The sequence below is a fragment of the Chiloscyllium punctatum genome, chromosome 33 (genome assembly GCF_047496795.1).
Source record: "Chiloscyllium punctatum isolate Juve2018m chromosome 33, sChiPun1.3, whole genome shotgun sequence".
In the NCBI taxonomy this organism is placed as follows: domain Eukaryota; kingdom Metazoa; phylum Chordata; class Chondrichthyes; order Orectolobiformes; family Hemiscylliidae; genus Chiloscyllium; species Chiloscyllium punctatum.
The window spans coordinates 31,973,557-31,989,571 of NC_092771.1; the positions used below are offsets into that span (position 1 = coordinate 31,973,557).

The 16,015-nt window shown below is 42.5% G+C and overlaps 1 protein-coding gene across 8 annotated transcripts in view; it reads left to right on the top strand.

Moving 5' to 3' along the window:
- herc1 (HECT and RLD domain containing E3 ubiquitin protein ligase family member 1) overlaps positions 1–16,015 on the top strand; it is a 466,732-nt gene that overhangs the window by 216,766 nt on the left and 233,951 nt on the right. For all 8 annotated transcript variants that reach the window (XM_072553323.1, XM_072553316.1, XM_072553320.1 and 5 more), the window contains 3 exons: positions 730–885; positions 8,368–8,474; positions 12,432–12,542. In XM_072553323.1, the coding sequence (XP_072409424.1) occupies positions 730–885; positions 8,368–8,474; positions 12,432–12,542 (374 nt within the window). The remainder of the gene's footprint in view (positions 1–729; positions 886–8,367; positions 8,475–12,431; positions 12,543–16,015) is intronic.

Below are 16,015 nucleotides of genomic sequence, written 5' to 3' on the forward strand. Positions count from 1 at the left end.
AATGTAATCTTATTTTGTGATTTTTTTTTTCCTCTCTGCTCCAGTGGGGCTTTCAGACACTGTCTTTAAATGAACTAAATTCTTGATTTTCACCATGTCAGCTAACTCTCTTATATTTATTTCGGATCATTTCAGGAGTTGGTAAAACTCCCAAGAATGGATAGGGAGTGCATGGTTAAAATTCCCACTTACAACGAAATGACTGTCAGACTGCAGTCTGCCACCCACTTCTTTTCTGTAAATATCGGTTCTCAGGGGTTCTTGTTTGCTTGAGAGTAAACATAAAGAAAATTGCTGAGGTTCCTTGAAACCAGTGAAATATTCCAGATTCCTTGAAACTAGTAAAATAGATTTGATTAATATTGTGGATTCTGGGTAAGCCTTGTACCTATAGTGTTGAATTTCTCTTCCTTTCAATTAAATCACGAATGAGTTGCGACTATGTGATAACAATGTTTACAAATGTACAAATATTACAGATACGTTCTTATTCATTTTTAGCATTCAATTTTGTACAAGTGTAAGTTTAGGAGAATATTAATAGAAGTAACTAAATTAATTCATAAAAATCAGAGCACGGTGTCTCAATGCCAAGGTTACTCGTAATCATGCAGTCGAGTTATTTACTGCTATCTTATTTCAGTGCCATTCCTCCATATCAAATAAATCTGATTCCCATATCAGGAATGTTGCTCAGTCATTTCTTGATATTGTGTTTTTGTTCTACAGCTGTTCTACGAAAACAACATACAGCAGATCTGCAGTTGGGAGATTTTCTTGTTTTTCTGCGGAGAGTTGTTTCCTCAAAAGCTATTCAGTCAAAAATGGCATCACCTAAATGGACCGAAGTGCTGCTTAACATTGCTGCACAAAAATATTTTTCTGGTATGGAACTTCTCCTGCAAAGTTAATTAATCCTTAATGCGAAGTAGCTCCCATGGTATTGTATGTGGGCAATCTGTGGTCTGATAATGTGGTTGGGACATTTAGGAAATAGTCTAAAGTGTTCCCTATTCTCTAAGAATACAGGTAATTGTAGCTGCTTTATCAAATGATGCTTCATAAATGGCATGTAAATTTCAATCTTCAATTTGAATTCTTTAAGAAATGTCTTTTTTCAAGAAACTGTAAATTGGCTGATACCGAATTATGGGAGTATTATAAATACAATGTGCACAGTACTGTAGTGGGAACTGTCTCTCAGGTTAGAAAGTCTAATTGCCACAAAATAAACACATGGACTCTGAATTTAATTACTATTTGTTCACGGAACTTTAAGATTGGAACTTCAATTTCAGATTGGGGTACATAAGCATATAAAGCTAGTTCTGTAACTTGTCCCAAAACATCAGGAATGTCACACTGGGCGTATTGATATATATTGACATCTAGTGATTTGGCAAAATTTATGTATAAAAGTATCAGAGTCACAAAACCATTTCCTGTTTCTCAAGAAAAATGTCTTGAATCATTATCATTGCATCATCAATTCTCATGAGTATATTTTTCAACGTCAGGCTGGGTTTTGATTATAAATCCACATGCAGAGTATGTGCAGATACAATGTATGAATAATGCTGCATTCAGGAAGATGGTACTGGCCACAAACTTGAAGCCATTTCAAGTTTTAAATACTTTTATTGTCAGCCATTCTGCCACAAGGTGGTGATTTTTTTAAAGAAACTCTGACTTTATTCATATACTCTCAAAAAGAGTTTTGATTATTTTCTGAAAGCCAGTCATGGAGTCAGTCATACAGATCTACATCTTTGAACAAGCTGATCGAATCTGTACTGGTCAAAAACAAACACCTAACTATCCTAATCCAAATATTCACCACCTGAATAATACCAGCAACTTTGAATAGCACACTTCATACAATAAATCATTCCAAGATAATTTACAGAAGTCTTTTAAAATACCTCCAAACTGCATATGGAGATATTAGGGCCCAGATGTTTTCCAGAATAGAGAGCCACTCAACAGTGGCAATCATGGGGGAAACTGGCGTGAAAGCACCGCCCCAAACTCAGCACTTCCCATTTTCGTAGAGGTGGCTTTGGAAATGCATTAACAGAAGTAACTAGCCATTTACATTTTCAGCTGTCTTTTAGGTGAAGTAGCTGAAGTGGCTGAAACCCAAAATATGCAGATTAGACCACGTAAGATCAGTTCTGAACTTTGGATTTGTTTGGGTAGCTAAGGTACCCTTTTGGAGAGGTAAGGTGTCCACCTTTGGGGAAGATGCCCTTTTGGAGAAGTAAGATACTTTTACTGAGGGGCCAGAGGCTCTTTAAGATTGTTAAAAGTTATTGAGGATGTGCATTTCATGTGTATTAATTACGGTTGTGGAGTTGCATAATGTTGCAGTCTGAGAGTTGAAATTGGGCATTGAACTTTGAACAGCTGCTTGTTTTAAAGGAGAAGAGAATAAAAGTAGATTTTAAATGTTAGGAACTGGCCTGGGAAGTAATGCAACTTAATGACTGATCTAAGAACACTGTAAAACAAAATCAGCCCTGAGTGATTGTTATGCTTAGGGTTTGCAGCTGGTTAGATGCTGATCTGGTGTTAACCAGTTAGCCAGAGGAAATGTTGATTCCAAAGAAAATAAAAGGAGAGAATTGGTTTTTGACAGGAGCAGTGTGATTTTGGGAGGTTTCTGGACTGGTTGCTCTGTTTTGCTTTGTCTAGTTTTCTCTGCAGTTGTCAAATTAGAGTATTCGAGATGTACAGCATGGAAACAAACCCTTTGGTCCAACTCGTCCATGCTGACCAGATATCCCAACCCAGTGTAGCCCCTCCAAACTCTTCCTATTCATATACCCATCCAAATGCCTTTCAAATGCTGCAACCGTACTAGCCTTCACCACTTCCTCTGGCAGCTCAGTCTATACACGTACCACCCTCTGCATGAAAAGGTTGCATCTTCGGTCTCTTTTATATCTTTCTGCTCTCACCCTAAACCTATGCCCTCTAGTTTTGGACTTCCCCACCCCAGAGAAGAGGCTTTGTCTATTTGCCCTATCCATGCTCCTCATGATTTTATAGAGCTCAGCCTCCAACGCCCCAGCCTATTCAACTTTTCCCTATAGCTCAAATCCTCTGACCCTGGCAACATCCTTGTAAATCTTTTCTGAACCCTTTCAAGTTTCACAACATCTCTCCGATAGGAAGGAGACCAGAATTGCACGCAATATTCCAACAGTGGCCTAACCAATGTCCTGTACAGCCGTAACATGACCTCCCAACTCCTGTACTCAGTACTCTGACTAATAAAGGAAAGCATACTAAATACCTTCTTCACTATCCTATCTACCTGCTACTCCACTTTCAAGGAGCTATGGACCTGCACTCCAATGTCTCTTTGTTCAGCAAAGCTCTCCAGGAACTTACCATTAAGTGTATAAGTCCTGCTAAAACTTGCTTTCCCAAAATGCAGCCCCTTGCATTTATCTAAATTAAACTGCATCTGCCATTTCTCAGCCCATTGGCCCATCTGATCAAGATCCCATTTTAATCTAAGGTAACCTTCTTTGCTGTGCACTACACCTCCAATTTTAGTGTCATTGCTGAATGATCTGAGAAAATTGAATAGGCAAGGACTGATTAGGGATAGTCAGTATGGCTTTGTGTGTGGGAAATCATGTCCCACTAACTTGATTGAGTTTTATGAAGAAGTAATGAAGAGGATTGATGATGGCAGAGTGGTGGACATGATCTATATGGACTTAAGTAAGGCGTGCAACAAGGTTCCTCATGGGAGTCAGTTTAGCAGGGTTAGATCTCATGGAATCTGAGATAACCTTCACTGTCCACTTTTCCACCAATCTTACTACCCATGCCTTCTAAATTCTCATTTAAATCATTTAAATAAATTGAATTGAATTTATTGTCATGTATACAGAGGCACAGTTAAAAGCAAGCAGTACAGGCAGATTACATAGTTAACTGGCATAGATAAGTAAATAATAAGTAAACAGTGGCAAAAACAAAAACACGTGTACAGGCGAATGTTTAGAGTTTGAGAGTCCATTCAGTACTCTAACAACAGTAGGGTAGAAATTGTTTTGAAACTGGCTGATGCGTGTGTTCAGGCTTCTGTACCTTCTCCCCGATGGTAGAGGTTGTAGAAAAACATTGCCAGATGGATGGATCTTTCAGAATGCTGGCGACCTTTCCTTGACCGGGGGCCTGGTAGATGGATTCTATAGATGAGAGATTGGCCTTTGTGATTCTCCAGGCTGTGTTCACCACTCCCTGTAACTGATTCCAATCTTGAATGGTATAGTTGCCATACCAGGTAATGGTACATCTAGACAGAATGCTCTCGATGGCACGCCTATAAAAGTTGGCAAGGGTATTCGCCATCATGCCAAATTTCCTCAGCTGCCTGAGGAAGAAGAGATGTTGTTGGGCCTTTGTAACTAGTGCATCCACATGAAGAGTCCAAGAAGGCGTGTTGATGATCACTCCAAGAAGCTTGACACTCTCCACTCGTTCCACCTCTGTCCTATTAATGTGTAGGGGCATAAGTAACATCCTGCTGAAAGTCAAAAATGAGTTCCTTGGTTTTGCTGGCATTGAAAGCTAGGTTGTTCTCAGTGCACTATTTTCCCAGGTATTCCACTTCCTCTCTGTAGTCTGCTTCATCGCCATCTGAGGTAACAGTGGCTGAAGGACCTGAACTTAAGGGAATTTATGTTTGCCAGGAATTGGTGTTGGAGAGACTGTTAGGTTGATCAGTCCCCGGGGCCTGATGGTCGACATCCCAGGGTACTGAAGGAGGTAGCTCGAGAAATCGTGGATGCGTTGGTGATTATTTTCCAGAGTTCGATAGATTCAGGAGCAGTTCCTGCGGATTGGAGGGTGGCTAATGTTGTACCACCTTTTTTAAGAAAGGTGGGAGAGAGAAAGCAGGAAATTATAGACCAGTTAGTCTGACCTCAGTGGTGGGAAAGATGCTGGAGTCTATTATAAAGAATGAAATTACAACACATCTGGGTAGTAGTAACAGGATAGGTTAGAGTCAGCATGGATTTATGAAGGGGAAATCATGCTTGACTAATCTTCTGGAATTTTTTGAGGATGTAACTCTGAAGATGGACGATGGAGATCCAGTACATGTAGTATACCTGGACTTTCAGAAAGCTTTTGATAAAGTCCCACATAGGAGGTTAGCGAGCAAAATTAGGGTGCGTGGTATTGGGGGCAAAGTACTAACTTGGATTGAAAGTTGGTTGGCTGACAGGAAACAAAGAGTAGTGATAAATGGCTCCATTTTGGAATGGCAGGCAGTGACCAGTCGGTTACCGCAGGGATCAGTGCTTTGACCACAGTTTTTTACAATATATATTAATGATATAGAAGATGGTATTAGTAATAACATTAGCAAATATGCTGATGATACTAAGCTGTGTGGCAGGGTGAAATGTGAGGAAGATGTTAGGAGATTACAGGGTGACCTGGACAGGTTAGGTGTGTGGTCAGGTGCATGGCAGATGCAGTTTAATGTGGATAAATGTATGGTTATCCAGTTTGGTGGCAAGAACAGGAAGGCAGATTACTACCTAAATTGATTCCATTTAGGTAAAGGGGCAGTACAAAGAGATCTGGGTGTTCTTGTACACCAGCCAATGAAGGTAAGCATGCAGGTACAGCAGGTAGTGAAGAAGGCTAATAGCATGCTGGCCTTCATAACAAGAGGGATTGAGTATAGAAGCAAAGAGGTTCTTATGCAGCTGTACAGGGCCCTGGTGAGACCACACCTGGAATATTGTGTGCAGTTCTGGTCTCCAAATTTGAGGAAAGACATTCTGGCTGTTGAGGGAGTGTAGCATAGGCTCATGAGGTCAATTCCTGGAATGGCGGGACTACTTTATGCTGAAAGACTGGAACGACTGGGCTTGTATACCCTTGAGTTTAGAAGTCTGAGAGGGGAGCTGATTGAGACATTTCAGATTATTAAATGATTGGACACTCTGGAGGCAGGAAACATTTTTCCGCTGATGGGTGAGTGCCGAACCAGAGGACACAGCTTAAAAATACGGGGTAGACCATTTAGGACAGAGATGAGGAGAAACTTCTTCACCCAGAGAGTGGTGGCTGTGTGGAATGCTGTGCCCCAGAGGGCAGTGGAGGCCCAGTCTCTGGATTCATTTAAGAAAGAGTTGGATAGTGCTCTCAAGGATAGTGGAATCAAGGGTTATGGAGATAAGGCAGGAATAGGATACTGATTAAGGATGATTAGCCATGATCATGTTGAATGGTGGTGCTGGTTCGAAGGACAGAATGACCTACTCCTGCACCTATTGTCTATTGACTGACAATAGTGGTGTCATCAGCAAACTTGTAAATAGCATTAGTCTGGTATTTGGCAACGCAGTCATGGTAAGTAGTGAGTACAGTAGGTTGCTGAGTACGCACCTCTGAGGGACTCCAGTGTTGAGTGTTAGGATGAAATATTGTCTCCAATCTTCTCTGATTGTGGCCTGTGGGTCAGGAAACTGAGAATCCAGTTGCAGAGAGTGGGACTTAAACCGAGATCTCTAAGCTTAATAATAGTCTTGAAGACTGAACTGTAGTCTACGATTAGATTAGATTAGATTATTTACAGTGTGGAAACAGGCCCTTCGGCCCAACAAGTCCACACTGACCCACCGAAGCGCAACCCACCCATTCCCCTACATTTACCCCTTTACCGAACACTATGGGCAATTTAGCATGACCAATTCACCTGACCTGCACATCTTTGGACTGTGGGAGGAAACCGGAGCACCCGGAGGAAACCCACGCAGACACTGGGAGAACGTGCAAACTCCACACAGTCAGTCGCCTGAGTCGGGAATTGAACCCGGGTCTCTGGCGCTGTGAGGCAGCACTGCTAACCACTGTGCCACCGTACCGCCCACAAACAAACAGAATGAGCTGGATTCTTAGTTAGCTGTTCTTGATGTCAAGATGTTCTAGGGAGGAGTGAATGGCAAGTGATATGGCATCTGACATGGATCTTTTGGTCAAATAGGCAAATTGGAGTGGGCCAAGAGTAGTGGGAAGGATGGAGTTGATTAATACCATGACCAGCCTTTCAAAGCACTTCATGACCACCGAAGTTAGGGCCACTGGGCGGTAGTCATTGAGACATGCTGCATGAACCTTCTTCGGATGATGTTGGCCCTCTTGAAACAGGGAGGGACAGTGGCCTGCTGCATGAAGAGGTTGAAGATGTCCAAGAAGACCTCTGCCAGTTGATCTGCGCGTGCTCTGAGTGCACGCCTGGTACTCCGGGAACACTGCTGGTCACAGGCTTCCATTCCGAGAAACAACCCTCCACCGTGATTCTGTCTCCTGCCATTAAGCCAATTTTCTATCCAATTGACAATCCCACCCTGAACTCCAGAGTATATCTGTAGGTTATCTTGGGATTCTTCCTAATCTTTCCTGTCAGTGTTTCTCATGCCCCCTCTTTGCTCTGCTAACTGTTTTCTTAAATGTCCTCCGGCACGGTGGCACAGTGGTTAGCACTGCTGCCTCACAGCGCCAGAGACCTGGGTTCAATTCCTGACTCAGGCGACTCTCTGTGTGGAGTTTGCACATTCTCCCCGTGTCTGCGTGGGTTTCCTCCCACAGTCCAAAAAATGTGCAGGTTAGGTGAATTGGCTATGCTAAATTGCCCATAGTGTTAGGTGAAGGGGTAAATGTAGGGGAATGGATGTGGGTGACTTGTGCTTCGATGGGTCGGTGTGGACTTGTTGGGCCGAAGGGCCTGTTTCCACACTGTAAATAATCTAATCTAATCTAATCACTTCTCTTCGGCTTCCACTGTTTTGCTCCCGATGTACCTGTCATGTGCTCCTTTTTTCCTTTTTATCCAACCTTGGATATTCCAAGACATCCATGCTTCTCTGGCCTTGTTGCTTCTATACATCACCCTAAAGGGAACATGTTGAGCTTGTACTCTTCCCAATTCCTTTTTAAGTACCTCCCACTGTTCTGCTGTTGATCTAGCTACAAGCAGCTGTTTCCAAGTATAATTTGGCCAGATCCTGCCTTATTTTAATAAAATCTGCCTTCCCCCAATCCAAACCCTTTTTTTTTTGTAAACTATCTTTGTCCTTTTCCAAACAAACATAAATGATATGGGTTCTGAGGAAGGGTCACCAGACCTGAAAAGTTAACTTTGATTTCTCCTCACAAATGTTGCTGAGCTTTTCCAGCAATTTCTGTTTTTATTTCTGATTTATAGCATTCGTAGGTCTTTTGGTTTGAATCTCCTATTCCTCTTGCTGATTGTTTTTCCTCAAGGATAGCTAATGATTATGCTCTATTGGGATAATCTAGTAGATTGTGTCGTATTTTGTTGGGCAGGTGTACCACTGGTTGGAAACCTGAGAACAAGGCTACTTGCTCTTCACGTTCTGGAAGCAGTATTACCTGCCTGTGAATCAAGTGTAGAAGATGATCAAATGACACAGGTAAGTATCAAGATCATTTTTAGCGATAACAATATATGTGCTAATGTTGTGAGTCATAAAGTCCGACAGCACAGAGACAGGTCCTTTGGCCCAAACGGTCCACGCCGGCCAAAATATCCATCTATGCGGACCCCATTTCCCTGTCTTGGCCCAAATCCTTCTCAGGGTTTAGACCAGAGTGGTGCTGAAAAAGCACAGCAGGTCAGGCAGCATCCGAGGAGCAGGAAAGTCAACGTTTCGGGCAAAAGCCCTTCATCAGGCCTGAAACGTCGATTTTCCTGCTCCTCGGATGCTGCCTGACCTGCTGTGCTTTTCCAGCATCACACTGACCTAAACTCTGGTTTCCAGCATCTGCAGTCCTCACTTTTGCCAAATCCTTCTAAACCTTTCCTACGCATGTATTTGTCCAAATGCCTTTTAAATGTGCTGGCAGCTCATTCCACATGTATATCACCCTCTGTTTAAAAAAAGTTGCCCCTCAGGTTCCCTTTTGTTCTTTTCTCTCTAACCTTAAACTGATGACCTTTAATCCACAATGCCCCAACCCTGGGAAAAAGTGAGTACATTCACCCTACCCAGGCCTCTCATGATGTTATACATTCGTCTAAGCTTTCCCCTCAGTCTCCTACACTTTAAAGAAAAATATCTTAGCTTGTCTAACTTCTCCTGTCATTCAGACACTTGTGTCCTAGCAACGTCCTTGTAAATGTCTTCTACGTTCTTTTCAGTTTAATAACATCCTTCCTGTAGCAAGGTGACCAAAACTGAGCACCGTACTCCAAGTGCAACCTCACCAACGTCCTGTACAATTGCAACATAACTTCCCAACTTCTATACTCCTTAAGGCCGTATCATTCACCATGAAATTCCTATCTTAAATAGGCTTTGTAGAGTGAAAGACCTCACACTGGTCTATATTAAACTCCATTTACCATTTCTTGGCTCACTTCCCCAGCTGATAAAGGCCCTGCTGCAATTTCTGGTAACCTTCCTCATTGTCCGTGATAATGCCTATTTTCGTATCATCTGCCTTGTACATACTCATCCAAATCATTGATATAAAAAGCAAAGAGAATGAGAAAGAAACTGTTTCCCTTCAGAAAGAGAGAACAGTTCAGACATTCAGTCAGTGTGAATGTATTTTTTCAGTGTGTTTGTGTGTAGGTTTCTTTTGAAGAGGAAGGGGCTGTACCAGCAGTAGTGCAGGTAAGCAGTCTCCTAATTCGACAGGGCAGGAGAAAGAAGATCTGAGAAGCTCCAGAAACAGAAGGTTGTGGAATAGGGTTTTAAGAGACTCTTGTAAAGATAAGTCAGCTATGTTAGTAGTTTATTAAAGTAATATTAACAACAGTAACTAGCATCAAGTGAATGCAGATGTTAGATGGAAAGAAACCAAATTTGGCTATTCCAACTGAACACTGAGCTTTGAACTGGAAGCGGGGTGACCCACCACTGACATTTGTCTGAGTATCTGTAGGCTGGCTCAGTGAAAGAGGGTTAAATCTTTATATTACTGACATTTGTAATATAAGTGTTTCAAACAATTCTTATAAAGTGTAAAGTAGCCTTTTTTTCCCTTTATGTGTAATAAATTTTGATGTTCTTTCATTTGAAATACATTGGCAGCCACTTTGTGCATATGTTCAGCAACTGATTAACAAAATAAAACTTAGGGTCGATCAAGCTAGGTTTCCTGTAGAGGAAACAATACAGTAATTTCTGGAAAAGCACAGCTGACATAGCATCTGTGGAGAGAAATTGGAGTTCCACAAGACAAGAATTCCCTCCCCTCCCTTGTCAGCCTTCCACAGGGACCCTCCTGTGTGAGACCCTGGTACACCCACCCTCCCTTCACTTCCAGCCTCACCTGCCTCCTACACACACACACACACACACACACACACACACACACACACACACACACACACACACAAAACACCTGTCTGTTTACATCCTCCCTCAGCACCCCAAGCTGGCAAAAAGAAACCTTCATTTCAGTTTAAATCACACTGCAGCCTTCTGTACTCAATTGCAGGAACTTTAGGGCTTGAGATGTCCCATCTCCTTACTGCAAACCATATAAACCAGGCCTTATTATCACACGGTCTGCTTTTTTTAGATTAGATTACTTACAGTGTGGAAACAGGCCCTTCGGCCCAACAAGTCCACACCGCCCCGCCGAAGCGCAACCCACCTATACCCCTACATCTACCCCTTACCTAACACTACGGGCAATTTAGCATGGCCAATTCACCTAGCCTGCACATCTTTGGACTGTGAGAGGAAACCGGAGCACCCGGAGGAAACCCACGCAGACACGGGGAGAACGTGCAAACTCCACACAGTCAGTCGCCTGAGGCGGGAAATGAACCCGGGTCTCAGGCGCTGTGAGGCAGCAGTGCTAACCACTGTGCCACCGTGCCGCCCACCGTGCTGCTATTACACACAACTCATTGTTAGCCACTAACAGTCCCTATTAGTAGCTATTCACCCTCCTGGCCAGATCATTGTCTAATACTTTGTCTGTCCAACTGTTCTTCTCTCTCTTTGAGCTCTACCCCCACCTATCATTTAAATCCTTACTCCCTTCCTGCTCCCTATATTCTGCATATAAACCAACATTTTCCTAATTAAGATCAGTTCTGAAACAAAACATAACTGATTTTTCTCCACAGATGCTGCCAGACTTGCTGAACTATTCCAGCAATTTCTGTTTTTGTTTCTGATTTAGCTCATCCATTATTGAAATGATGATTAGATTCTCTACAGTTGGAAACAGGCCCTTCAGCCCAACTCATCCACACCGACCCTCTGAATACAGACCCATTTCCCTCTGACTAATGTACCTAACACTATGGGCAATTTACCATGGCCAATTCATCTGACGTGCACATCTTTAGAATGTGGGAGGAAACCGGAGCACCCGGAGGAAACCCACACATACACTGAGAGAATGTGCAAACTCCACACAGACAGTTGCCCGAGGCTAGAATTGAACCTGGGTCCCTGGTGCTGTGAGGCAACAGTGCTAACCACTGAGTGTCCTTTTCATAACACTAAGTATTTCTGTTTATAGTTCTGTTCGCCGAGCTGGGAATTTGTGTTGCAGACGTTTTGTCCCCTGTCTAGGTGACATCCCTCAGTGCTTGGGAACCTCCTGTGAAGCGCTTCTGTGATCTTTCCTCCGGCATTTGTAGTGGTTTGAATCTGCCGCTTCCGGTTGTCAGTTCCAGCTGTCCGCTGCAGTGGTCGGTATATTGGGTCCAGGTCGATGTGCTTATTGATTGAATCTGTGGATGAGTGCCATGCCTCTAGGAATTCCCTGGCTGTTCTCTATTTGGCTTGTCCTATAATCGTAGTGTTGTCCCAGTCGAATTCATGTTGCTTGTCATCTGCGTGTGTGGCTACTAAGGATAGCTGGTCGTGTCGTTTCAGAGAACAGGCAGGGAATTCCTAGAGGCATGGCACTCATCCACAGATTCAATCAATAAGCACATCGACCTGGACCCAATATACTGACCACTGCAACGGACAGCTGGAACTGACAACCGGAAGCGGCAGATTCAAACCATTACAAATGCCGGAGGAAACCTCACAGAAGCGCTTCACAGGAGGCTCCCAAGCACTGAGGATGTCACCTAGACAGGGGACAAAACGTCTGCAACACAAATTCCCAGCTCGACGAACAGAACCACAATAACGAGCACCCGAGCTACAAATCTTCTCACAAACTTTGAATTTCTGTTTATAAATTACAACATTTTTAATAGTGAATGATTATAAAATCCCTTGTACTTTAAACTCTCTGATTTAAAATCTTGTGATATGTCGATGCACAAAATACTTTTTGTTTAAGAATAGGAAGCTCTGTTCAGTCTATCGAGTGAGAGAAATTTCAGGCACTGTTTGCTGTCTATTCATGTTCTGTCTATTGTCTATTTTGTTTTATATTTCTAGGTTGTGGAACACCTTTTCTTGCTTATCTCTGATTGCATGTGGGAGGCACCAATTGCTCAGGCAAAACATATGATTCAAGCAAAGGAGAAAGAGCAAGAAATTAAATTGCAGGTACATATGCACATTATTTGGAGGAAATTGTTGTCCTTTCCTTTTAAGCTAACAAATCAAAAGAATAGCATGACTGAAACAAGAGTTCAAAATGAGAATAAATTGAAGGAAAAATTAGGAGAACATTAATCAAGTAATTATGGGGACTGATCATTACAATATACAGCTAAGCTTCTATAATGTGTGAATTTGAGCAAGGAAGGAATGCAGAGCAAGTTAGGGGCTATTGGAAAATGCAGTAAAAGATTTAATGCTAGTTAGGCAATACCAAATATTTAAAGTACTATGTGGTCCATAACAGATATACATTTCTCTGAGGCACATGCACACAATGGGGAAGTTGAATCATCTGTGGCTATGTTATGTACCAGATCAAACTTCCTTCAGACCTATCAAGGAGATGGCCAAGACCTTAAATTTTATTTAAAAGCAAGGGTAAGGTGCCTGTGTTTCAGATGTAATTTGATTGGTCATGCTACTACGCTTTAAGCAAGTTACATTTTATTCTTGCACACAGTCAAAATACCAACAAAAGAACGAAGAATTGATATAACTTTAACTCTATTTTGATAAACTTTAATAGTTAAATAATCTAAGAAAAATAGATTATTTAACTATTAAAAGAACAACTGTTCCAATATAATAACATCACATAAATGTACCCTTGACAAAGACAAATTCAGTAAAATAGATTGTCTCATATACAATGTTTCTCCAGTCCAAGAGAAAAGAACACAAAGAGAAAATTCTTGCAAAGAGAGAGAGAATCTCAGCCTTATGCTGTGGCTGAGAGAGATGAAACAGCTTCCGTAACAAAACACAAACAACTGAAAACTAAACTCCTGATACTTCAGGAGCTTGACTGTACCCATTCACACTGCATCTATTGTTCTAATTTTAAAAAAACCCAGGGGGTGGGTGAGCAGTCAGAAATCGTGGTACACATCGGTACCAATGACAAAATCAAGAAAAGGGATGAGGACCTAAAAAGTGAATATAGGGAGTTAGGATGGAAGCTAAAAGGCAGGACGATAGAATAGTAATCTCAGGATTGTTATCAGTGCCATGGGCTAGTGAGGTTATGAACAGAGAGCGAGTGCAGCTGAACATGTGGCCGCAGAGCTGGTGTAGGAGTGAGGGCTTCAGATATGTGGATCATTGGGATACCTTCTGGGGAAGGTGGGACATGCACAAGAAGGAACGGTTGCACCTGAACTGGAGGGCAGCAATATCCTGGGCAGGAGGCTTACAAGGATTGCTTGGCAGGGGGATCGGAGCTACGGATCAGAGGATGGAGTAGCCGGTGAACAGGCAGATACAGTATGCAACGAGTCTGTGAGGAAGGATAGGTAGTTGATAGGGCAAAATTACAGTCAGTGTGAAGGGTTTAAGGTGTCTATTTTAACACAAGTATCAGGAATAAGGGTGATGAACTTCGAACATGGATCAGTACTTGGAGCTCCGATGTTGGGGCCATTACGGAGACCTGGACATCACAGGGGCAGGAATGGTTCTTTGATGTTCCGGAGTTTAGATGTTTCAGAAGGAATAGGAAGGGAGGTAAAAGAGGTGTGGGGTGGCATTGCTAATCAGGGATAGTATCACAGCTGTAGAAAGGTAGGTCGTCGAGAAGGGTTTGTCTACTGAGTCAGTATGGGTGGAAGTCAGAAACATTAAAGGAGCAGTCACTTTTTTGAGAGTTTTCTATAGGCCCCCCCAAAAGCAACAGAGACACTGAGGAGCAGATTATGAGACAGATTTTGTAAAGGTGCAGATGTAACATGGTTGTTGTCATGGGTGACTTCAACTTCCCTGATATTGATTGGAACTTCTTTAGTACAAATAGTTTGCATGGAGCATATTTTGTCAGGTGTATCTAGGAAGGATGCCTATGCCTCTGTAGATAGACTGACTAGAGGAGGGAGGCATATTGGATTTGGAGATTGGAGGTCAGATATCAGGTCCGCAGGAGGGAGAGCATTTCAGTGATAGTGATCACAACTCCCTGATCTTTATTATAGTCATGGAGAGGGATGGAGCAGATAGGAAGGTAATTGGGGGTGTTTGAGAATTACAGTGCTATCCAGCAGGAACTGTGGAGCATATATTGGGAGCAGACCAGGGAAATGCACAACAGAAATGTGGAGGTTGTTTAGGAAACATTTGCTCTGAGTGCTAGGTAGGCTTGTCCCACTGAAGCAAGGAAGGGATGGTAAGGTAAAGGAACCTTGGATGACAAGAGATGTGGCACATCTCGTCAAGAGGAAGAAGTAAGCTTATTTAAGAGTAAGAAAGCAAGGATCAGACAGGGCTCTAGAAGGTTACAAGGTAATCAGGAAGGAGTTGAAGAATGGCCTTAGGAGAGCCAGTAGGAAGCATGAAGCCTTGGCAGTAGGATTAAGGAAAATCCTATATTCTATATTTATGTGAGTAACAAGAGGATGATCAAAGTGAGGGTAGGGCCAATGAGAGACATTGGAGGGAACTTGTGCCTGGGATCGTTAAGAAGGAGGATGTGCTGAAAATTTTGAAAAACAGATATGTTCCCTGGGCCAAACGGGATATACTCAAGGTCACTATGGGAAGCAAGGGAAGAGATAGCTGTGCCTTTGGCAATGATCCTTGTGCCTTCACTGTTCACCGGAGTGAGACCAGATGATTGGTGGTTGGCAAACTTTCTTCCCTTATTCAAGAAAGGGAATAGGGACAACCCTGTGAATTACAGATAAGTCAATCTTACTTTGGCAGTAGGCAAATTATTAGAGAGGGTTGTGAGAGACAGGATTTATGATTATTTCAAAAGCTTGGCTAGAGAGTCAGCATGGCTTTTTGAGGGGCAGGTCATGCCTCACAACCCTTACTGAATTCTTTAAGGATGTGACAAAACACATTGATGAATGTAGAACAGTGGATGTGGTTTATGTGGATTTTAGCAAGGCATTTGATAAGGTTCCCCATGGAAGCTAAATGAGAAAGTAAGGAGGCATGGGATACAGGGAAATCTGGTGGTCTGGGTACAGAGTTGGCTGGCCCAGAGAAGACAGAGGGTGGTAGTAGATGGAGCTCGGTAACCAGTGGTGTTCCACAGGAATCTGTTCTGGGTCCTCTCATCTTTGTGATTTTTAGAAATGACTTGGATGAGGAAGTTGAAGGGTGGGTTAGTAAGTTTACAAAGTACACCAAGAGTCAGATATGTTAGGCACATGAATGATAGTAAAATGAAGAGTATGTAGGTTAGTTTGATCTCAGAGTAGGATAAAAGATCAGCACAACATCGAGGGCCAAAGGGCCTGTGCTGTGCTGTACTGCTCTACATTCTGTGTTCTAAGCTGTTTACGTTATTGGCTTGGAAGGGGCAACTCATCACCTCTATTTCAAAACCTTTCTTCAGGAAAAGGCTAGGACAAAATATACCTCTTAAAGCCATGAAAGAAAGTCAAAATTGTCTTCGATCAAGAAGAATGGCTTACATT